A 23,801-nucleotide genomic window follows, 5' to 3' on the forward strand; every position below is an offset into this window, starting at 1 on the left:
AGAGTGAGCAAAGTGAACACGATTTTCTCTTAACCATATCGTGATAAATAGATGTTCTAACTTAGGGTAAATACCAATTTCATCACAATCGCTTCAGTAACTAACAAAATTTTCCAAATTATTTCTGCAAAAAGGAACCTAGGAGTTCAGGAACCTCTATTCGAATTCTTCTGAATTTTAACGAATTAATCAGTACTTATATGGAGCTGGATATGTTCGCCAGTGGGCTGATCATTATTGAATCCCAGGTGTTTGATAATATCCAAATTAAAACCCCAAGACAAACAATCCGCGAATAGAGGACGCCGTGAGTCATTTCTGCAAAAACCCGTCATCTTTTAGTTTTCTGATATTTTTATTGTATCTTTATTTTATCTTGTATACCTATATATGTCAATTGTATTTTTAATTATTGTTTTTGTAACATTTATGTTTACCTATACATTTTGTATAGGAAAGAGTAACTTATACCGTAGATTTAGTACTATGTGTGCTAATAGTAACTTTAATGTATCCATATAATTCAGGTTTAAATTTTATTCCATAGCGTGTCAAGTTTAGTAATTTTGTGTAAAGCCCAGTAACAACTAGTGATGAGGACTTGTGCACAATTCTTTAACATTATCTGAATTCCGTACAAAACGCCTAAACAAGTGACTAGGACAACCAATAATAATATAAATATAGGATTTCTTGGCGTAACATGACTCTCCTAGGAGTGAACAAAGCTTCTGCCATTACGGCTTGTTAGTGCTCAACGTAATGTGGCAATGAGAGAAGTAAAGAAAAAAAATCGGTTGCTAATTGTAGATTAACGAATGACGATTCGTAAGATGAGTTACAGCGCAGTCTTAATATTTTCATTAATATCTGTTAATGCCTATATCGAAATACGATTAATAATAAACTTATAGAATAGTCTTAGTATTCATTTAGGCTGTTTAAAAATTTTGGGATGACATAGGCGGACACTGGCAAAACCTGGTACCAGGCAGAGGTATCTAAAGGTATTAATTTCCTTTGACACAGATAGCTAGACTTTATTGTATGTTTATTAATCCAGGAGGTTTTTATTATTACTTCAGCGTGGAACTCTCTATCAGCTTTATTATAATATTTAGTACATTAGACACGGGCGATCGTGTTTCAAATCTTTTTAAGTTACAGATTTTTATTTAAAATCTATAATATTAGGCTTTAATCAGACCCTACCTTACCGGCGTGTGTCAATAGAAACCGTTTCTGATATTTATAAAATAATTACGCCACAAAAGTGTGTTCATCAAAAACTAACAATTTCTACTGTATAATTGTATGCTATCAATACCATTGGAAAATTTATAGATTTTTAAAAGTAAAAGTATTGTTATTTTTTTTTGTTTTTTTCGGATACGGCATCCCTAATTATAATGTATCTGTACTACGCAATATTTAAAACTTTTTTAAACCGTTAATGATTTTATTATTGACATTAATTTCTCAAGTCAAGTCTTTCGCTGACCCCGACCGGCCAGAAGAGGTGATTCCAAACCGATACGACTTACTTCTGTCCCATAATAAATAGGGTTACAATTCACAGGTCGGTGACCAGATGGGAGTGCCCGATCCTTTAGGAGATTAGCGTTCCGCGAAGTGACCATTTCAGATATGAATCTTGTATGATGAATTTCCTTTTTCAGCCTGCCTATATTTGTCCTAGACAGTCGTGGACGTAGGTCCAATGCATAACATGTAAAATTAATGAATCGGACTGTGGGTACGGGGGTGACTGGATATTTTAGGGACTATGAACTTTTGGAATACATCTTTGTAAAAAAGGTTTTAGTAGCGTTATAGTAAGAGACTACTACATATATATATAGAACAGGGGGCAAACGGGCAGGAGGCTCATCTGATGATTAAGTGATATGGCCGCCCATGGACACTATCAATGCCAAAGGTCTCGCGAGAAGCGCCAATCATACATAAGTTAAATTACGCAAAGTTCAGAAGGCAGGTGTATTTCATGTACGTATAATATGTACAACCTCCAATGTGGTGTGTCTAAAGCCAATGATTTATTGCCCTAATAATGGCATACACGAAATTCATAAGTAGGTTATGAATACCTGAAACTTAAGATTTATGTATATAGTATTTTTGTCAAATAAAAACACCAGTGGCGCTACAACCTTTTTAGGTCTGGGTCTTAGAATTCTGTATATGCTTCATGATCATTTTTCAATCGAGTAGGCGAGTAGGTGATCAGCCTCCTGTGCCTGATGTTTACCGTCGCCGTTCGAGCGAATTTTAAATCCAGAAGAAAGTCCATTAAACTTTCTTTCAATGTGCACAGCTGGGGATCGAACTCACAACCCCAGGGATGAGGTTCACACACTGAGCTGGTTTTAATATTCCAACACTAAGCATTTAAATAATTAAGGAGTAGCTGCTGGTAATATATTTAAAAAAAAACCTATTAATATGAAAAATAAACAAAATACTTACGACAAGTTTCGCGCCTTTTTTGATAACAGCGGGCGGTATTTTGCCTGGTCTAGCTTCACAGCCAAATATGGTGAAGACACTTAGAACGATTAAGAGAAATATTTTTCTGAAATCCATTATCACAGTTGTAGATTGCCTGAATGAAGTACCCAGTGCTTATATACATGAGTTTATCTTAGTTTTCTTTGTACAGTGACTTTGACCGGGGGCTCACCGTATCCCCAAGTATCGGCCATCCTAATGTAGTATAGGAGATAAATATAATCGATGAAAAACATTTTCGAATGTTTTGTAACACTTAAGCAACTCAAAATTATGTTTTATTTATATTATATTATATATTTTAACAATAAGGTAACCTTAAAGTAACGTAAAAATCATATTAATATAAGGTTGACCCTTGTAATTATGGAGGTTAAGAAAACGCTTTTTAAACGGTTTGAAGCTAAACTTATAATTATTTGCATAATTTTAAATTTCATTTTTTTTCCCGACGTTTCGCGTGCTTTACAATACAATACACATAGCTTCAATCCGTTTAAAAAGTGTTTTCTTAATGTGTAAAAGCTATGTTAACAAACAATAAATGACAATACTATTATGAAGGTTTAAATAATAACTTTAACACCCGAAATTATTACATTATTTACACAACTGCACAATAGCGAGTAGCTAAAATAAATTATAAATTGATTAAGATTTTTTATTTAGTTTTTACGGGATTTGAGACAAACGAGCAAATCGCTTGAAGTTCGTCACCCCGTCACCAGCAACGCCAGAAGGTTTTAGTTTTTTTTAAGTAGCGTGAAGACCATAGAACAAAAAGAAAATCAAATAATATATTATTTAGATTCATTGAAAATATCAGCAGCTCATGAACTTGTTATGACACGAGATGCCGACCCTCGTGACGATTAACCAAACAGGAGATAACAAACCGCATGTGTAATTAATGATTAATATGTATTTATTGTACTAATATTGCAAAGCATAAAATGGGACATAAAGCAATATCGAGGCGTAATCGTTTATTAGAAATCTCGGGGGATTAAGAATTACCATCTCGCGGGATCATGCAAGAGCAGTAAGCGAACTGTAAACTAAAAAGCAATTTTTTTATGAGGTAAACTCTAATCAATCCAATCTCAGAAATAAGTAAAGAACTTGTAGCTGCTCTCAGACTCTCTTTCAACTCCTATTTAAGAGTCTGGTTTGTTTTTATAGTAGCAGAACGTAAATTCAAATCCTCTGCAATCATTGAAAGAGGCAATTCACTTTCTTATCTTTATAATTACAAGGATTATCAACAGTTGCAGTTGCAGTTGCAGTTGCATTTATTCAACGCTCAGTGATACGCTTATTCATCGTAGATATTCACTTTTCTGTTATTACTGTCTCTTAATCTCGTTAATCCTAGGAGATCTCTCGGAAATGACACGAGATCGTATCGGGATCTCGCGAGATCGGGATTGCATTCCCTAAATGCACCTTGAAGAAAAGGAAACTTTTAAAAAAATTATAGGGTTCTAAATTAATTTGACTAAGCCTGGGTATCGAACCGGTCAAAATCTTCTTAATTTACAGTGGCATAACATGGACAAACACAAATTGAAGATGGAGAGACCAAATAGTCGCAGGAACCGCACAGGGACGGCACAAAATAGAGATATTTGGCCAAAACTTAATCAAAATATCCAAAAATTACGTTTATGTAGGTATAAAAAGGTTTTAAACCTATATTACTATATATACTATATATTACTACCTAAAAAACTATATTACTTATATAAAATACATATAATAAAGAATAGCCTATATTCGTACTATAATATAATATTCGTGTCATAAAAGTTTTATTTTACTTAGTTTTCTAAGGTTGTAATTACTTCCTCTAGCAAAATAATTTCAAGGTTTGGAGGTCTGACTCGGGATAGGCCAACATACAATTACCATCGGGTAAAACATTATTTTGGTAAATATATTGAGACGTTTTATGATACTATACAACATATTTTTGGTTCTATAGCGCACGCGATGACAGTTTCATGGATTAATGATGACTAATGACACCTGGTGTTATATTAATGCATCCTTATTTTTTATGTAATATAGCCTAAACCAACAGTGAATATTTCTAATGGCGAAAATTTTTTGAAATCGGTCCAGTAGATTTTGTGTGAAAACATTACAAACATACATAAAAACACAAATGTTTCCTCTTTTTAATATTATTATATACGTAGATCAATACTCGACCTGCGACGGAGTTAAGGCCACCTCCAAATTCTTCCATTTGTCTCTCATCTTTTACACTAGTTTCCTATCTTACAGATACCGGCAAACTTCTTGAGCATTAAACAAGGGAGTGGGGGAAAGTTTGCGCATCGTACACTGTAATTCGCTGTGATATTAAAGTAAGCACCAAGTAGTCAAGGGTTTTGGTTTCCATTCTCATGTAAGATGGCCGAAGACGTAAAAAAAATATTGATGTGAATAAAATAGATTTTTCATTTATATGATTACGCAATTATATTTTTAAAACAGAAACATAAACATGTTCATTGGTTCTTCGAACCACCCAATAGTTCGTGAGCAGCCCCAGCAGCACTGGCGACGCCGGCAGCACCTTTCTACAATGAAAATTTAAGAATGATTTTAAAGTTAGAGAGATATTCAATTCCATTTGACCGTATGAATGTTTAGAAATAATATACATAAAGAAATTAATTCAATAAAAGTAATCTATAAATTGATTTAAATATACTACAAAAGGGAAAATTATTGATTGTTAATTAAATAATATATTTACAAAACTTACAATCGCCTTAGCGCCAGTTTTCACTGCTTTTCCAAGTGAACAATCGCCACTACCAACAAAAAAGGCTAAAATAGCCACCAATATGAAGAAAAAACCTGTCAACTTCATTTTTAAACAATGAACTACAATTGTAATCTAATTATTTTTTATATAAATACAGGTGTAATAAAAGGCTGATTGCACATGATTTTTCGCTTATAAGTTTATAATTGAATAAGACTATACCAGCTTAACCTAAAAATGTGAAGTTGTAATTAATTGAGTTACAGATAAAACATCCTCCCTAGTTATGCTTAACTTGTTTGCTAAAGTAATTTGGACTATATAATAATACAATTTATTATACGAATATTAAATAGCGTTAATTGTATGAATACAATTTCACAGATTTGCTTCTTGTGCTATTGTGAGATTGGTATGTTGTTATTTGTATATAATTAGAATAAACAAACGTATATGTGTCTTCTATTTTCTTATTAACTAAAAAAATAATTATCAATTTACCAAAAAAATTAGATCAAATTAGGTAATTTTCCATTGTCGCATTCACAGGACGCATTTGCACTCTTCGTAACTCAAGAATTGACTAAGAGGTTCAAGGGAAGGGGCTCAAAGTTATGACGGATACCATGTTTTGTTTGATTTCGAAGAAATTAAGCTAGGCCATAATACCCGAAACTACTTATTTTTTATTTTTATTTCAAGCAGCACATACTTCGATAAAATTATATCTACGGTGTGAGTAAAGATTAAATTATGCCAGATCCGATTTCCTACTGTTAACTCAACTGGAATAATCCCACTGCAGATTGTGTAAAACTGACTTTACAAATATATTTTCGTGATTCGTGATTTATTTACGGGCTAATAAAACGTGAAAACACGATGTTTGCATAATTCAAAAATATAATAATATTTGAACGTTCTTAAATGACGTCAGCGGCCTTTGTTCTTAAATGATTGACGCTTAACAAGGTAAATGATGTACATATATGTTCTTAATTCCATTACATTTTTGTAAAACTTTTACGACCAAAAGCCAATGCAATGTTATCTATTATTTGAAGAAAGCAGCTATTCCGCTGTAAAAACCTAAATCACAATCAAACAATTTGGCATACCTACAAAAAAATCAAAAATATTTGTCTCTAAGAGTTTGAAATCTTTATAAAAAATATGTAAAGTTTATAATTCTCAGTAAACAACTTTCTATTTCAAACAGAAAGCAAATATTATTTTGACTGAGTTGATATAAAAAGTCGGTATTTTCCATTAATATCACACGAGGTTTTATTCCATGATAATGAAATAAACGCTTTTCTTTATCCGAATTTAATTAATCTATCTGGTAAATAGGCTCTCATTGCGTTATTGCGCTAATATTTAACGCTTTACTATAGAATATGAAAAATATTTTGTTCTTAATCACATTTACGATGTATCTTGTATTTCTTATTAAAAGGTTTTAGGAGCTTTAAAATTAATCTTTTGGGAGACAAGCTTACTGCAAATAAGGTTTACATTAGGTTTGCAATATCTAGACTTAATTGCTCAAGTGCAAACATATGCACGTAATCTAGAATTGCAATCGAATCTTGTTTCTAAAGCTGCTAAATCAAAACTTGTTAAAATTATTAGTCAGACCAGAATCAACATAGACTTTAGAAACGATAATACAAAAACCTTCAAAAACTACTAAGCAATGTGTTCGTAACGGAGCTTTGCTATACATTTTATTGTAGGCGCAAATTTTATTATTTTGTTGCACGACGATAAATTCCAACATCTACTAGTAAAGAAAAGAAAGTGAATCAGTTATCATCGCATTTTGTCGGAAAAGAATAAAAATAAATAGTTACAATAACACTAATACAACATCTTTCCGCAAAACTATATTATGCTCTGCACTTCCGTTATTAAACTACCTAAAAAATCTGAGTTTTTGAAATAGAGATATAATATGAAAATAATGCAATTAATATAAAAAAAAATATTTGATCCCTATAAATTGCTAAAAAATCTGCTGAATTATAATTATTTTTTTCTTTTGTTAAAGTTATAAGAATTTGTGAAAAACGCTCAGTTGCGTCCTCAGCCCGGGTCTTACAATCTTGCCTATGGGGTTCAGGCGTTACAACTCCGTGAACTTGACATACGTGAAGGATGATGCAATCGACACGTTCTATGTCCAATATTTGCTAACCCGCTTGCACACGTTGTTGGTAATATTTTTAACTCTGTCTGTCGCGAAAAGTATCATCCATCGTGCCGAAAATTCACGTTGTAGTCTGCTATAAATAAAGTCGAGTTTCCCGTGACCCAACCTCAATTTTAACCACGAACATTATCACTATGGGAAACTCGTATTATAATTTAGCACGCTTACATCGACCGGCTCGTATTGTGTTCACGTTTCGCGGTAGTAATTCTTTGACTATTATACTGATTGGTTGTGTTGAATTGAATTTATTAGAATCGGCAACGTGTTAGGATTGTCAGATAACTAAACACAAAGGTATTTCTTTTTTGATCACTAATTAATATTCAGGCTGGGAAATTATATATGAAAAAGAATTGTATCTCATGTATTTAATAATTTTGTGAAAAATAGAACCTTAAATAGTTTGTGTACGTAAGCTCGTGTGAATGTGAATATGAATAAAAAATAATACTTAGGAAGGAATTATGTTTCATTAATATTTCGTCGGAAGGTAATTTACTTAATAGATTGATTGATATGACCATGACTTGAATATATTTTTAAACATAATGAATTACGAATCAAAATTTTAACCAGCTGTTTAAAGAGAGCAGGGATTCGCTCAGCGCTCAATCGTCGTCTACCACGTGAACAATAAATTCATAAATTGATATACTTGTTTCGATTTTCAGAGAAATGTGTGGAATCTGGGCAACATTTGGAATCGACGGTGGTCTTTCTCCAGTATGCATCAAATGTTTCGCGGCTATTTTACATCGCGGTCCGGACGCTTGGAGAATTGAACAGGATTCCAGGGAACAATTGGCTATCCTTGGTTTTCAACGATTGGCAATTGTCGATGGCCTTCATGGAATGCAGCCTATGCGCCTCCATCTCTACCCCCGCATCACTCTTATCTGCAACGGAGAAATATATAACTGCAATAGGCTCCGCGACGAATTTAAATTCACATATGAGACCAACTGCGATGTAGAAGCTATTATCCATTGTTACAAAAACTTTGGAATCGCTGAAACAGTCCGTAAATTAGATGGAGTGTTCGCATTTTGTCTAGTCGATGGTGACGCCAGAAAAGTCTTCATTGCGAGGGATCCCTACGGTGTCCGCCCTCTGTTTAAACTGAGTGACGAAAAGAACGGCGTACTGGGAGTATGTTCAGAGGGCAAAGGCCTAATGGGCTTAAAAGAAAAAGCTTCCGACGTTGCAACACTTGGACAATTCCCACCGGGACATTTTGAAGAATACGATATAGCAGATAACAACAAAGTTACATTAAACAACACTGAACAATATTTTAAACCTGGATCACCGCCTAGATTTACACCTTTTGTTCCCATAACTGATCTCGAAGAACTTGATATGTACGGAAAAACAGCTGCACTATTAGAAGCGGCATGCAAAAAGCGTTTAATGTCTGACAGGCGAATAGGCTGTATGTTAAGTGGAGGTTTGGACTCGTCACTCATAACTGCTTTAGTTGTCAAGCTTGCTAAAGAACAGAACCTTCCATACAAGATACAGACATTTGCAATAGGTATGGGAGATTCTCCAGATCTTATCGCGGCAAGAACAGTTGCTGATTATCTAGGAACAGAACATCACGAAATAATATTTGATGAAAATGATGTGAGACAAGCATTAGATAACGTTATTTATCATCTGGAATCCTATGACATCACTACTGTTCGAGCCAGCTTGCCTATGTATCTTCTATCAAAATATATCAAAGAAAACACTGACACAACTGTAATATTTAGCGGTGAAGGCGCCGATGAATTAGCCCAAGGCTACATTTACTTTAGAGACGCTCCATCAGCTAATGATGGCCATGAAGAAAGTATAAGATTACTTTCAGACATATATTTATATGATGGCTTACGAGCAGATCGAACAACGAGTGCTTGGAGCCTAGAACTACGTGTGCCATTTTTAGATATACAGTTTACTAGTCATTATCTAAGTCTAGATCAAAACTTAAGGCAACCACAAGATGGTGTTGAAAAGTATCTTCTAAGAAATAGCTTTTCTAAGAGTGGTTTATTACCGGATTCAATTTTATGGAGACATAAAGAGGCTTTCAGTGATGGTGTGGCGTCGGTAAAGAAGTCTTTATTTACAACAATATCAGAGATTGTAACGGAACGGCTGCCATCAGATGTACATAAATACAAAGGTATACAGCCCACAACGCAAGAATCACAATATTATAGGTACATTTTCGAAAAATCCTTTCCTGGACAAGATAACTTTACACCATATTACTGGATGCCTAAGTGGGTTTCAGTATCAGATCCATCGGCGAGATTTATAAAACATTATGCTGCCAAGTAATTGTTATCTAATATGTATAAAAAATTATTAATTCTATATATTAGTAAAAGTAATACTAACCTCCTACTACCTACTTTCATTTACAAACGTTACCGATAGGTTAGATATAGTTTCTTACTCAGACTGACAATTGGCTCTTTATCTCAGTTCAAAAGATTGTTGGTTTAACCATATTGTAGGTTTAACCATACCAGGGTGATGGAATGTATATATATTATGCTATATTAGTGGTTACAAGACGTCCAACGTCTTGAACTTGAATTCAAAAACAAAAAATATCAAACCGGTGTATTTTAATTAAAACTTCAATATTGGGAATACTTAAGAGGGGGTCTTATGGAATCAATAAAGTTTTCCAAGCACAGACAGTTGCCAACATTTTGATGTCTGATCTGGTTAGCTTCCTCAATGTGTTTATGGTTTTCTTCAAATAAACCAGTTTCGTTAAAAATGTCTGTTATAAGAGTATCCGAATACGTGACAGATTTCTTTGTCACAGATGTGGTTCTGTCAAGGCCTGAAATCGTTTTTTGTATACTTTTGTTTGAAGAAAACTTAGCTATATTAGCATTGGTCTCTTCGTCTTTAAATGTTTTATCTATTCGTTTGAGTAAATTGTAGGCGACGAAGCAGCCAGGACAAGGAATTTGAGCAGATTTTGTGGCTTCTTCAACTGGTTGACATGGTTCATTAGATTTCTTTGTAATACATAAATCTTTGTGGAATGAAGTTACGTTGTATTTTTCGCAAATCTTACACTTACAGGAAATGCTGGCTAATTGATTTTTAAGCCGTTTTAGGATGAGGTCGTCGCCGTGACAATTCGAAAGTGAACTCCACATCTTGGTTTTATAAAAACACACCGACTGTATCTACATTTTGAATTAACACATTATTTATTGTAAAAATATGCGAATCTTTAATGGAATCATGTTATAATGTACAAAAGTTGATTTTTCTCTATTTATGGATTTAGCCACAGACCTACTACGAAAGCAGATGCCAAAATATTATAGGGGATAATTTAAACTTTTCTAATAAAAATCACTGCTTATCCTCTCACGAGTCTACACATATCTCTCATCTATTGGTTCCTCCTATGATTTTTTCCACATTTTTTTTAACGTTACCTATTACTATGATATATTAGGAATTACATTGCTGCTCTATATCTCTAGGCGATGATTGGTAAGATTTATTTGTATAAAAGCAAACAATTCTGGTTCACATAACATTAACTCTAACATTACGATATTTAAACCTAGAATATTAAAAGCAATTAAGAGTTATGTATGGATATACAATACCAATAACAGAATAATAATGTTCACTATGGAGATAATATTCTATGATTATTGTTAGTCATTTCAAAATATCAAATTTGACATAGTTTTGAAAATACAAATTATTTTTAAATTCTCTAGTATAATGTCCTAAATTCGTGTAATTAAAATAATGATGAAATGTTCCAATTAATCGTAAATATAACAACTGTTTAAACATAAAATGAAGAAAAATCAAGAAAATAAAACACCCGGCTCGAGTAAGGTAAATAACATTTTTCATAGTCGTTCGTTAAATTCTAAATGTAATAATTTACGAAAATCTTTTTATAAATCTCTGAGGGAGCTGACACCACATTTTAGGTAATTCCATCTATATATGAGTAACAGGGACCTGTCAAACTCCGGTAGAGAATTCGGGCATGCTGGTACCTCATCACAGCCAACTCTACAAGCCACTTTTTATTGCCTTGAATCTTTTTTGTACTAAGTAGACTCCCTCACAAGTGTCTCATCGCCTTTCGTGGTGCAAGTTGTACGTTGTATAGAAAATCATAATTCTCAAAGATTAGCACAATTCGTACTTTTTTACGATAAAGATAGAAATAGTATAGAAAACAGGAATAATGGAGTATTTGACCTATGAAACATGTATTTATTATTATCTTACTACGTGTTAACTATTTTTAACCCAAATGCTGAAAGTTGTATAAAAATAGTCAATTATCTAGTATCATTATTTAATTATGCGATTAGGGTAAAAAAGCAAAATCCAAAAAGAAACCAGAACCAGCTCCGAGACCAAGTATTCTCGACGTGATGAGGAAGACGAGTGACTGCGACTGCGAGGTCGTTGCAAGGGCTGTGCGGTCACACGTTCATATGAACCTTAGCTTGGCAGATAAGAGAGTCGAATTGGGCAAAGACAAACCAGAAGATGCTTAAGACAGTTAAAGAATGGTGTCCGCATGTCAAGTACTAACGTCACGTCAACATCATGTCTTACCAATAATTAGTTACTGTGCACTTATGAAAGTAATGTATTACCATAACTTTTATTTTATGAATAAATATCCAATTAACATGGCAACAACAAAACACAAATTGTCCATCAGCTATAATCTGTGTAATTTTTAATTACAATTTGAAAATGTCGTTTTGTTGTGATTTTTATTGCGAATAATATTTTACTCAACTAACTTCGACGATAATTAGTTTTAATTTATTTATTTTAATTTCAAAGCGACAAGCACATGGAAATAAAAGGGATAATTTTTAAAGTTTTATTTTTGTCTTAGCAGCAATACGTAACCGATAGACAATTGATCAGCGCTTCGTGTTCGTATAAGGAACTAAACGGAATAATCATATAAATAGTGTTAAGTTTATTCTCTTTGACAAGTAAAAGTCTAACTATTTTAACTTAAGGGTCTGTAGGTGATTAGTACATGTCGTAATGAAACAGTGATGTGTCCTGACAAGGACAGTTGTAAACGTTATCGTCATGAAACAATAGTTTGTTCTGAAAAGAACAGTTAATTGGCGTTATCGTTAGACCACGATATCAAACTGTTCTGAGAAGAACACTTTCGTACCCTTCGACGGTTGCGCGCAGAAAAGGACAACTTTTTGCCGCGCCTCGATTTTATCGTCTACGCACCCTTCGCATCTTGGTACCACATGTTACCACTAGTGGCCAGTGTAGGATAACTTTTGTATATAAATCTACAGTTTTTAAAAATTAAACACATTCCACATTCCATCTTCACCTCTTCTCAACGAATTATTAGAAAGTTTTATTTTAACCAAATAAGGACCAATCAACATAAACCCAAACGACCTAAAGGTCTATATTGTCGCACAATGTATCCATTTTGAAAGATCGCTACACGATTTAAATAACTTCGCTCGATAGAAAAAAAATCCTAACAACCAATTTTGACTTTGAATTCATTTTATGACGAAAATGTATAAAGAACATGATATTTTAGAAATATATAAAGAACATTTATCGCAAGCCAAGTTTGCATCTCATTTCAGAAAAAAAATTACATTAATTTAATGTTTTACCGGCCAGCGCGCCTCAATTCTCCAGCTCTTCATTGCGTACCGCAGTCCACCCCGAGACACTTTTTTTTTCAGGAATTGCTTTTACGCATATCCCTACGGTATTCTACACCAGCAGGGATTATGTGGGACTCAGTCTTAATAAACCCTACCCACTAAAACCTGACGTATGACTTCAGCTCGCCTTACCCCCTGCTGAGCTGAACAGCTGAGCCTTACCCCCGTCAAACGCGAATGCCACAATGCCACATGACTCTTCTCACACACAAATCTTCCAAATCTTAACTTATGGTCGTCGTTTCCTTACTGGCGGTGCATCTGAATCATTTTCACGCTGACGCTCCGCATTCTCTTTCTGACTCATGACGGCCTCACAAAAAGCCTTGAAGGCATTCCAAGGACCGTCATTGTCAGCTTCCACCATTCTTTGAATAATTAGTGGAAGCGACAGATTGCCATCAATGCTATCAGCAAGCACCGAGCGAAAGTAGTCCCAAGCCGGACGCTCCTCCACTGTATGCCTCACCGTATCATCTATACAGTCACAATGATGACAAGCGGGTGTCGCCTCTCTTCCAACGATTGGATGCAGATAACTTCCGAAGCATCCATGGCCAGAGAGAACCTGCACGAGCCGATAGGAAAGCGATCCCATCGGACCCCGAGACACTGACACAGCAATTCGTGCTGGGACAGGGCCTTAGCCTTTTCATCATTGAGTAAACACAATTTGGCAAAGACACGAAAGAACTTGGCAAAGGATTTAGTTTGGAATTACTGATTTCGTTTTCATTATTGAAGGGGTTTTTTATCGTTATATGTGTAATTATACATAAATATATATTGTTAGTTATGTTTATATGCTTTATTGGAATCTATAGGGGAAATAATTTTTCAATTCAATATGGCAGTTAAACAATTTTTTTTTATTAACATAAAGAAATTTGACCTGTATTTGTTCATCATTATAAAAAATACTAACAAACACTGACTATAGGCAACTAACATAGCACTATTTCTGCGTTTCGCTTTAACCTATGTCAACCGCACTGAGATACATACAAACACTTCATATAAAAATATTTTATTGCGAGTTCTCCCCATTAACACAAACATACATCTCGAATCGATCCCTCAAATACATCCAGTACTTCTCCCTAATCTTATCATATTTCGTCGCAAGCGCAGTGCACAACTCCTTCGCCCTCTCGACATTATGGAAACCGTTGGTCTCGTTTTTCTTAATGGCCTCCTCGCACACGTCAATAATAAAAGCCAACAAAAATGGCGATCGACATCTGTTCTTGTACAATTCCTCGCAGAACGAGGTAACAACGCCGTTCCCGTTGATTCCGCGTTTGTCGTGAAGCAATATTCCGCGGAGGTAATTCCAGGCGCTCTCGTTGTTTTTGACGAATTTAATTTTCTCTAGCGTATAGCAAATCTCCCTTTGCACGTTCATATCGGACCAGCCCGTGTGGTTGTTGTGGACGAAGTAGCGCTGATTCCACGCGGAATTATTCCGCACGTCGTCCGATAAGAGGCTGTCGACGAATTCGATCTCTTTGTCATAAAGCCTGGAAATTTATAAAAGCATTAGTTAAATTTAAATTGTAAAAATATTACGTTTATTATAATGTTAGTAAATTTAAAGAAATTCTAGCGGACTCGACGGAGCTTGTCCTGCTGTTCCATTTCAAGCGATTAGGATATGAAACAAAGTATGAAAGTACCGCATCCAGCACCAACTGCCGGGCTGATGTGTATCTATACCGTCCACCACCCAAAGGCCTACAAATAAATTCATTCAAATTTGTCCAGCCGTTTAAGAGGATTAATGTTGCTTAACAGATTTTGATATTAAAAAAAAGTTTTTCCTATTTTTCAGTACACACATTCCCAACGAGAAGGTTGGCTAAAAATCCTGAATCCATCTATAATTAATGAAAATGCATTTTTTATATGATAAAGGTGCAAACAAGCCTATGGCACAGCCATAAAAGGCAGCTACAGCAGCCCAGACCTTTCACAAATAGCTTTTGTTTGTTAAAAACATACATAAACTTATTTTGTCCTTGTTGATGAAAAATTTCAATAATAATTTCAGAACAAACAATATAAAACTCATTAAACTAAGCATATACTCTAAATTTTAATTCTCTAAACTTTAATTACTTAAAAATTACATAATTTGACTGATTTAAACTTTAATTACTTAAAAATTACAAATTAAGCCGTGAGTGAATATATGATAAAATTGTGACATACTTTGAAGCACTTTTGAAGAAAGAATTTTTAAAATCAGTTCAGTAGTTCTAGAGATAACACGCTTAACATTTATCTATCTAAACAATATACTTATCTAGATTAGCAAACAGTACGTGAGTGAACATCTTTACAAGATAGGCTTTATTGCCTACAATAAAGTCGTCAGCATAAACAAAATACTGTGCCAGCTGTGGACCTAGTGGTTAAGGTTGTGGATTCACATCCCAGCTGTACAGTGTACACCTAGTTTTATTTATGAGGGTAAGATTGTGAATAAATAGTTTACGGCCCATAATCCTAGCATATTTGATCATTGTCAAATATGACACAGTTCAAATAGGAAATATGATTTGACAGTTCTTGTTCACATATCAAACTGGAGAACTGTCTTAAGGCCCATGTACTGTCGCCAGCAATAATCGGCATAGCGTTATCGTATCAAATAGTTTATATACAAGAACTAAATTCTCGCCTACGATTGTCATACGTGAATCGCCAGGGATTTATAGTTGAGCGATAATTAAAAAAAATATGTTAATAGCTGGCAACACTTGTCGGATGTTAAGAAAAAGTTTTAGTTTAGAATATTGGAATAGCTGTTTAAATTATATATAAAAAGATTGTTTTCTGTTATTTGCTAGTACTTCTCTATTCTAAAAATAGATGGTGATGCGTGATAATGATGATGGTGGAGATGGAGATGACGATGGTGGTGTTGATGGTGATGATGATAATGCTGCTGATGGTGATGATGATGATTACGGATATAGAAATAAAGATCATTCCAATGAAGCTAGTTTTAATTTGTACGGCTTTGATAATCCTTATGGTAAAAATGGCATGACAAATAAACTCTTTCGATTAAAAATCTATACACACTTAGTCATAAAAAAATCAATCTCATTCGTAATTTAACCATTTCTGAAGATTCACTCCTGGTAATCAATTACTTTTAATAACTATTGTTATTCAATCTCAAATTAACTCATTTAATAGCCGTGGATCTGATGTGGTACAGCTTGGTATAAAAACTCAACTTTGAAATCGGGATCGCTAGTAACTCATAAGAGTTACAAAGTATCGGAGCAAATCTTTAATTAATAGAGGTTATCTTAACCTCTTAATCTTGACATTCAATTTAATTTTAAACGATAGTATAAGTTGGAGTTTGAATATGTAAAGAAAATGTTTTAGATTAGAATATTGAAATGACTGTTTTTATATTGGTACTTTTGTTTTTTGTTATCTATATGTACAAAAATCCTTTAAATTTGGCGCTGCCGATTATATTAAATTAATTAAACTTTATAGAAGTTACGGGTGTTTGTGGAACACGGAAAACGAAAAATATAAAAACCGTGATGGGAGAAATGCATTTACGAGAGAATTGTGTGTTGAGGGATTTGGTCCCAAAGAAATAATTGCAAAAAATAAAAATATGAAAAGTCAGTATCTACAAGAATGAAAGAAAGTAAAATCATCTTTAGGCACTGGAGCTGGGGCTAAAAATATTGACGTGCCTAAATTGTATTGGTACAATTATTTGGACTCATTTTTAAGGAAATCTAGAATTTCGTGCAACTATTTCAAATTTGGTGATTACCTAACTACTTTTAACAAATTTCTCAATTTAAACTTTGAAAGTGTTGCCTGGATTTCATCTTGAGCAAATATTTTATTTTTCTCATTACGCTTGCGCAACCTGAATGCAATATACAAACAAATCCTCATTATGTCTAGAGTTTTTATCGATTGCATCTAATTTATCGATGGCTGAATCGATGTCCAACTTTTTGATCTTAGTTTTCTTAGAATGGTGTTAAATCGATTATATCGATCGCGGAGTCTAAAATTTTAACTATTTGTGTTTCGTTAATATTAAATTTATTATTTATTAATATTGTATTGTAATATGTTACGTATATGTGCAAGACTGATGACAAATATTTTTTTTTAAAACAGTCTTTTATTCATACCTTAATGAAATATTTCAATGCTATGTAAAAAGCTTGTTGAACTCCAACCAAAAAGTAACTAATTGTACACCTAGGTACTCTAAATATTTCTAATAATGTTTGAAAGGAATCCCCTGTAGCCAGAAACTTTAACGTTATTTCTAATTTTGTCCGAGCAGTTATAGTTATATTTTTTTTTGTGCAGACGGTCCAATTTCTTGAAGTAAATATAAAAATTGGGCTTTCGTAACCCGAAACATATTTTTTAATGTCGTCAAATCTTCCAATTGTAATTCAAGACACAATGTGTTAGATGCTCCGAAATTGTTTCTCCCTTTTTAACCCAACATCTTTTTTCCGTTTCAATTCTAAGACCAGATATAATTAAAGCACCCTCACGCACTGCACTCATGCTAGCAACTAGTACAAAACTTCGAAATACGATTATTGCTTTTGAAATTCTGTTTACACGGACACAATAAATTTTCCTTGAAGAAACTTTTTTATATTCTTTCGATAATCGTACATTCGAGACGAGAAACTCTCTCCATCTAAACGGGCCTTTATGTATACTTAGCATAAAATGTCAATTCAATATGTGGCCGTATCAAATAGCAGAAATCCTGTCTTTCACCTTTTATCAAAGAATATTAATTCTTTACTTATTGTATACAATAAGTCTATATCTATATTATATCTACACATCTAGATTTTGACAAAAAAAAATGATTCTATTATTGTATTTTATAAGATAACAATTGAAAATTTTAAATTCTTAAACAAGATTTCGTAGAAGTTAAGGTACCTGAAAGACTTAATTGCCCATTGTCGGTGTTGCCAGGCATGATAATTCTTTGGATCATGAAGTAGTGCCTCAGCAGTCAGATCTAATTCTTGGGAAGGATCTTGTAGCCATTCGACCAACACCCGTCGGTGATGCCACACCTTAAAAATTATGATAATAAATATATATATGAATTTTAGGGTTCATATTTCCAGGAATAGCATAATAAGTCAAAGTCAGTAGAATAATCTAAAATTGTCAGCGAAATAGACATATAATATTCACCCTCCGGGGATTCTGAAAGTTCTCTTTTTATATACAAACTAACAAGGCTTAAGCACGTCTCACTCTCTGAGGATCATGGAAAAATATACTTACTTGATAGTTTTTAGGTGATATTTTGATAACAGATTCAACATAGTCCAATTCAGATCTGAGATCCGTGCCCAATTCCTTTAACAGCTCTCGTCTGGAATATTACAGAATTTTGAATAATATTAAGCATTTAAAAAATATCATTCTAGCATTCAATTTTAAACAGACAGATACTAATCTAATTATAATATTTTAAAAACACATTTGGTTTATAGTAGGGCAGAATACAAACTAACTACTAACCTTGAAAAAATACAAATGTAACAGACTCATGCATATGTTTGGACTAACCCCATTTCATTATGGGTATGTTAATTCAAACCTATACATTCTTCTTCTCTATGGTTCAGTATCAAATATAACATTGAGAATAGACAATTGCTTTGGATAAATTTGGTACATATCAATTTACATCCAGATGTAATGTTTAAAAACTCAAGAACCCTGAACTAAACTGTAAAGACAGTTTTAAGCCACTTTACCTTCAGTGTAATATTAAATGACTCTCATTAAAACTTTAATTAATATAACAGTCTTACATTAACAAACAAAATGATAAAAAAAAACATAATTATTATATTTTATAATATCAAAATTCTTTTTTTTTGGTACTTTTAATCACTACAAACTTATTTGGAGTAGGTTTATTTTTACATAAACATACCTATACTGCCAAACTGTATAATTGGCAGAATTCAGCTCCACTGCATCTTTAGTTAACTCTAAGGCACGCTGTGATTTTTCGTCTTTTTGTAGTATGGCTCGGAAGTAGTCATACACATCTTCAACTGAAATACATATTTAAATTTTAATTGTTTTATTTTGTTGTCAATGTTCAGTGGACTTTGTGATAGTGCTCACAAATATTAATGATCAATAGTGAAAGTAATCAATGTAATGTAACTATTTTGTTAATATTTGTATCCTAAAATAGTTATCATAAAGCTATAAATTACATTATTTTTTCTTTCTCCCTGATATGATGGATGATATAAGCAAAGATAACCAACTATACCTTAACTATAATTATTTACCTTATAGCCTGAGATACTTACATTTCTCTGAATGTGCAATCACAACTACTGGCGTTATTCCATCATCTTCTGGCACTGGTTTAATGTCATTCCAATCTGGTCTATCCTTGTAGAAAATCCAACCAGCGTCACTGTCGCCGCAATCAGACATTATCACGGACTAAACTATTTCAGGTGGCGTACAATTCTTAAATGTATATAATTATTTATGACATACAAAAGTATTACTGCAAAACTATGTATTTAACGTTATCTTTATGATAAGCTTTGTGTTTTATGCAAGTAAATAGTAAATTTAGTGTACTTTCACAGTCAAACTAGAGATTTGATAATAATTTAATACAGAAAGTATTTTTTTTTTTCAATTTTAAGGTTTACTATTCTAAAAAATAAAAGGGAGTCGGTACTAGGTCTTGAGATGAGTCCTAACTCCTAAATCCTAATGACTGTGACAAGTCATAAGAATGTCAAGAATGTTATTGACGTTTGATTTGACAACTTTTTTTTATTATTGCTAATCGGACGGCCAGGCTAAAGTTGTTCGACCATAGTCGTTCGCTTTGTCTTTCCTTAATATTTTTCTCGTGTAAATTGAAAATTCCTGTATTGTAGATTTTTTTTTTAGCAAAATGCTAATTTAAGGAACTATCATGATTCCATTCGTTTATTTAACTTTTGACAGTTCGAGTACTAGTGAAAATAATTATACCCTATAGTTTTACTGATTCGATTATTTTTGAAATCGATTTTATCGATTTATTTTTGGGCGCTTTTATTTATTATGTATGATGTGGATTCTATATTAATAATTTCGTCCAGAGGTACGGTAGACTCGATTGAAACCTTATATGAATAACAAAGCATAAAAAAATATTATAATATAAATATATATCCGCAAAATTCGAATTATGGAGAATTTCGTTAAATTCCCTGACCTGTGGCACTGACAAGACAAACACAAACAAATCGCTGTCGCCATCTTTGGTAAACATTCAGTGAATCATAGAAAACATAATACCTACTCATCGTCAGTCTTTGACGTTTCGCAAAAATATTGATTTTGGATATTGATTGATATTGAAACATATTTAATTATTTTTTTCTCACAAAAAAGTTATTTTTACAATTTAATAGTAATTCAAGTAAATTAAATAAACTAATATTGATATTGAGATTGGCCGATTACGATAACAACCATAGAAAAAAGAATACTAACCATAACCATAAAAGTTGAAGTTTTAGTTCAAATCTTGCTTGCTACATATATAGTTATGTGGTTAAAATATCATTTAGTTTCACACGCCGATTTGTTGTCATCGCAACAAGACGCCCGTGTTAATCACTGCATTTTTCGTTCGCTTATAGTATTTATATTCCTTAGTATTGATTTACTTGTGAATTCCTAAGTTTGGTTGAGTTGAGCTTTTCATTCCTCCCTTCATTACTGTAAAAATGCCAAAAGAAAAGGTGCTTAAAGGACAAACAAGAGAGTTTGTGTTGCGACTTCGTGGTTGCTTTGAAAAGGAGAGTCGTAATGGCGGACCTCTTTTACCAGTGACTCAAGCTCGAGACCGCGTTGCAGCAGCATTGGGTATTAGTGCTCCAACAGTGGCAAAAATAACAAAAGAAGCCTTCGGCAGCAGTGGCTTGGAACAGAACAAGCCGTCTACACCTAAGAAAAAACGTCAGCCTTTTAAAGTGACAGCAGTTGACAGTTTTGACGCTGATGCTATTCGTCGTCATATTTACGACTATTACCACAGAAAAGAGATTCAGACATTGAAAAAACTAGTACAGTCTTTACGAAACAGTGGTTTGTTCTGTGGTCAAAAATCTTCTTTGGCAAAGCTATTGAAAAAGATTGGATTCTTATACAAAAAATGTGACAAAAGAAAAATTTTAATGGAACGCAATGATATTGCTTTGAATCGATGCGGCTTTTTAAGAAAAGCGAAAAAAATTGAAGACTGGTCGAATGTTGTTTTTACTGATGAAACTTGGCTCAATGCGAATCATACGGTGACAAAAACTTGGACTGACGACACTGCTGGCTCCACTTCCGCAAGGTGAACGACTCATTATTTGCCATGCAGGAACCGTAAAAGGATTTGTGCCAGATGCTCTTTTAGCTTTCAAATCCCAGAAAACAGGAGACTACCACAAGGAGATGAATTCAGAAGTGTACGAAAAGTGGTTCAGAGAAATGCTTACATCACTCGAAGAGCCATCAATAATATTTATTGACAATGCACCTTATCACTCTCGTCAAATTAATAAAATGCCAACGCAGGCTAACAGAAAACACGAAATAATAAACTGGCTCCGTGACAATGGAGAAGAGGTGGACGAGTCACTACTAAAAGTAGAGTTACTAAAAATATTAAAAAGAAAGAAGCAGCCAAAACGATACGTAATAGACGAAATGGCTGCAGAGCATGGACATACCGTTGTCAGAATTCCCCCATATCACTGCCAATATAATGCAGTAGAACTCATCTGGGCACAAGTTAAAGGACATGCTGCGAGGAATAACACAAGTCCCCCTTTCACCGCAACAAAAATGCTGGATTTATTAATAAAAGCGTGCGAAAGTGTGACGCCTGAAAACTTTGCGAGTGTAGTGGAGAAAACAAAAAACCTGATAATGTCGGATTGGGATCGAGATGTTGCATTTGACAATATAACTATACGGGAATTAGTCATTAATGTCACTAAGAACTCGAGCGATGATGATTCGAGTTCAGATGGAGAAGAATCAGACGATGTTTAAAAAATAAATTGTGAATACAGTACCTATTTTAGTTGTTTTAATTATTTCAGTTTTGTAGTATTACCCTTAAAATTCATGTGGATGTGTTCATTAGTTCATGTTTTATTTACCCTCAAATGATTGAGAATGAATTCAAAGGCACCCTGTAGTATAAAGGCTTCAACTGAACCAACTTCTGTAAGTTTAAACCATTATTTTAAATTTATAAACAGCGAAAAACTTTGATTCTATCACTAGGTATGGTAGATTACAGCGTAATTATTTCATTGCATAAACAAAATAATTTATGAAATCGAATTATTTCGAAGGATTTTTATAGTCTATGGTCATTCCTTACGAATGGCACATCACTAAGTGGGCGGTGACCGTACATGAAGTACGGTATTCTCTGTAGTACATTCTACAGAATATTATTGTGAAACTTCATGTGCGTGACCTGTCAAAATTTAAATAAACGAATGGAATCATTATAGTTGCGTTGAATTTTTTAAAAACCTAACTTTGTCGCTGTATTATGTCCGATAAGATTATGATTAAGTACTTCAATGATATGATAGTGTATGTCCCTACAAATATGAAAATTATTCAGTTATAGGTATTGTAATAGTAAGAAACTCTATTAGTTTATGAGTAATCTTAATATATATAAATCTCCTGTCACGATGTTTGTCCGCGATGGACTCCTAAAGTACTTAACCGATTTTAAATTAAATTGGCACACCGTGAGCTGTCTAGTCCAACTTAAGAGATAGGATAGCTTAGATCTTTAATTATAGTCGCAATTTTATTGCAAATTATTTGTCTATAATTAATTGACAGTCACAATTATCTGTTATCTCCAAAAGATTCTAACAGATGTCGATACTTTTCGACTGGATTGAGTAAGTAATCAATAGATGGCACTGCTATGGTAAACCGACAAACGTGTCATATAAGCTACAATTATTCAATATGATGATTACCATGTGTTAATGAGGCTAAAGTATAAATTAAATTTATTTTGCATTAAACGAAATACCGTGAAATTCAATTATTACTACTTTTTAAATTTTTGGTTTTAACATAGCCAACCACGTGTTACTTAGACCGAAGTGTAAATCAAATTCAAATTATAGTGACGATAATACAGTGAAATTATTCTTTCGTGTCACGGTATTAAGGCTAACTAAAACCACATTAAGGAGGAACGAAGTTCGCGGGGGCAGCTAGTGTCACATATAATGTAACGTAACACAACATACTGCCATCTGTACAACTTTTTTACAACTTAAGTACAACGTAATTTATGAATGTTATAATAATGATTTCATAACTCAAAAGATGGCATTATGTTCCTAATAATTATTAACTATTACGAAATAATATTATATCCTACGTTTGAATATGATATACAATTATATGAAGGTAT

General features: G+C 33.4%; 2 protein-coding genes across 2 annotated transcripts; one reads left to right on the top strand and one right to left on the bottom strand.

Annotated features, from left to right (window-relative positions):
• The first annotated feature begins 7,681 nt into the window (after positions 1–7,681).
• On the top strand, positions 7,682–9,923 carry LOC123713488 (asparagine synthetase [glutamine-hydrolyzing]). Its single transcript, XM_045667171.1, has 2 exons — positions 7,682–7,820; positions 8,198–9,923. Exon 2 carries the CDS (start codon positions 8,202–8,204, stop codon positions 9,855–9,857), a length of 1,656 nt encoding a protein of 551 aa, XP_045523127.1. The 5' UTR covers positions 7,682–7,820; positions 8,198–8,201; the 3' UTR covers positions 9,858–9,923.
• A 4,189-nt stretch (positions 9,924–14,112) lies between these two features.
• Positions 14,113–20,055, bottom strand: LOC123713707 (protein farnesyltransferase/geranylgeranyltransferase type-1 subunit alpha). Its single transcript, XM_045667525.1, has 5 exons — positions 19,645–20,055; positions 19,254–19,377; positions 18,593–18,683; positions 18,236–18,375; positions 14,113–14,784 (listed from the first exon to the last, which is right to left on the bottom strand). The coding sequence occupies exons 1-5, from the start codon at positions 19,772–19,774 to the stop codon at positions 14,292–14,294; spliced, it is 978 nt and encodes a 325-aa protein (XP_045523481.1). The 5' UTR covers positions 19,775–20,055; the 3' UTR covers positions 14,113–14,291.
• Between the last annotated feature and the right edge of the window lie 3,746 nt (positions 20,056–23,801).

This window comes from Pieris brassicae, chromosome 8, assembly GCF_905147105.1.
Source record: "Pieris brassicae chromosome 8, ilPieBrab1.1, whole genome shotgun sequence".
Taxonomy (NCBI): Eukaryota; Metazoa; Arthropoda; class Insecta; order Lepidoptera; family Pieridae; genus Pieris; species Pieris brassicae.

What these genes read in the sequence shown, in the direction of transcription:
- LOC123713488 (XM_045667171.1), top strand. Translation starts at nt 8,202, where the DNA reads ATGTGTGGAATCTGGGCAACATTTGGAATCGACGGTGGTCTTTCTCCA.
- LOC123713707 (XM_045667525.1), bottom strand. Translation starts at nt 19,774, where the DNA reads ATGTCTGATTGCGGCGACAGTGACGCTGGTTGGATTTTCTACAAGGAT. An exon ending in TATCACCTAAAAACTATCAA is followed by an intron (nt 18,376 to 18,592) that starts GTAAGTATATTT and finishes ATAATTTTTAAG; the next exon opens with GTGTGGCATCACCGACGGGT. An exon ending in TGGGCAATTAAGTCTTTCAG is followed by an intron (nt 14,785 to 18,235) that starts GTACCTTAACTT and finishes ATAAATTTCCAG; the next exon opens with GCTTTATGACAAAGAGATCG.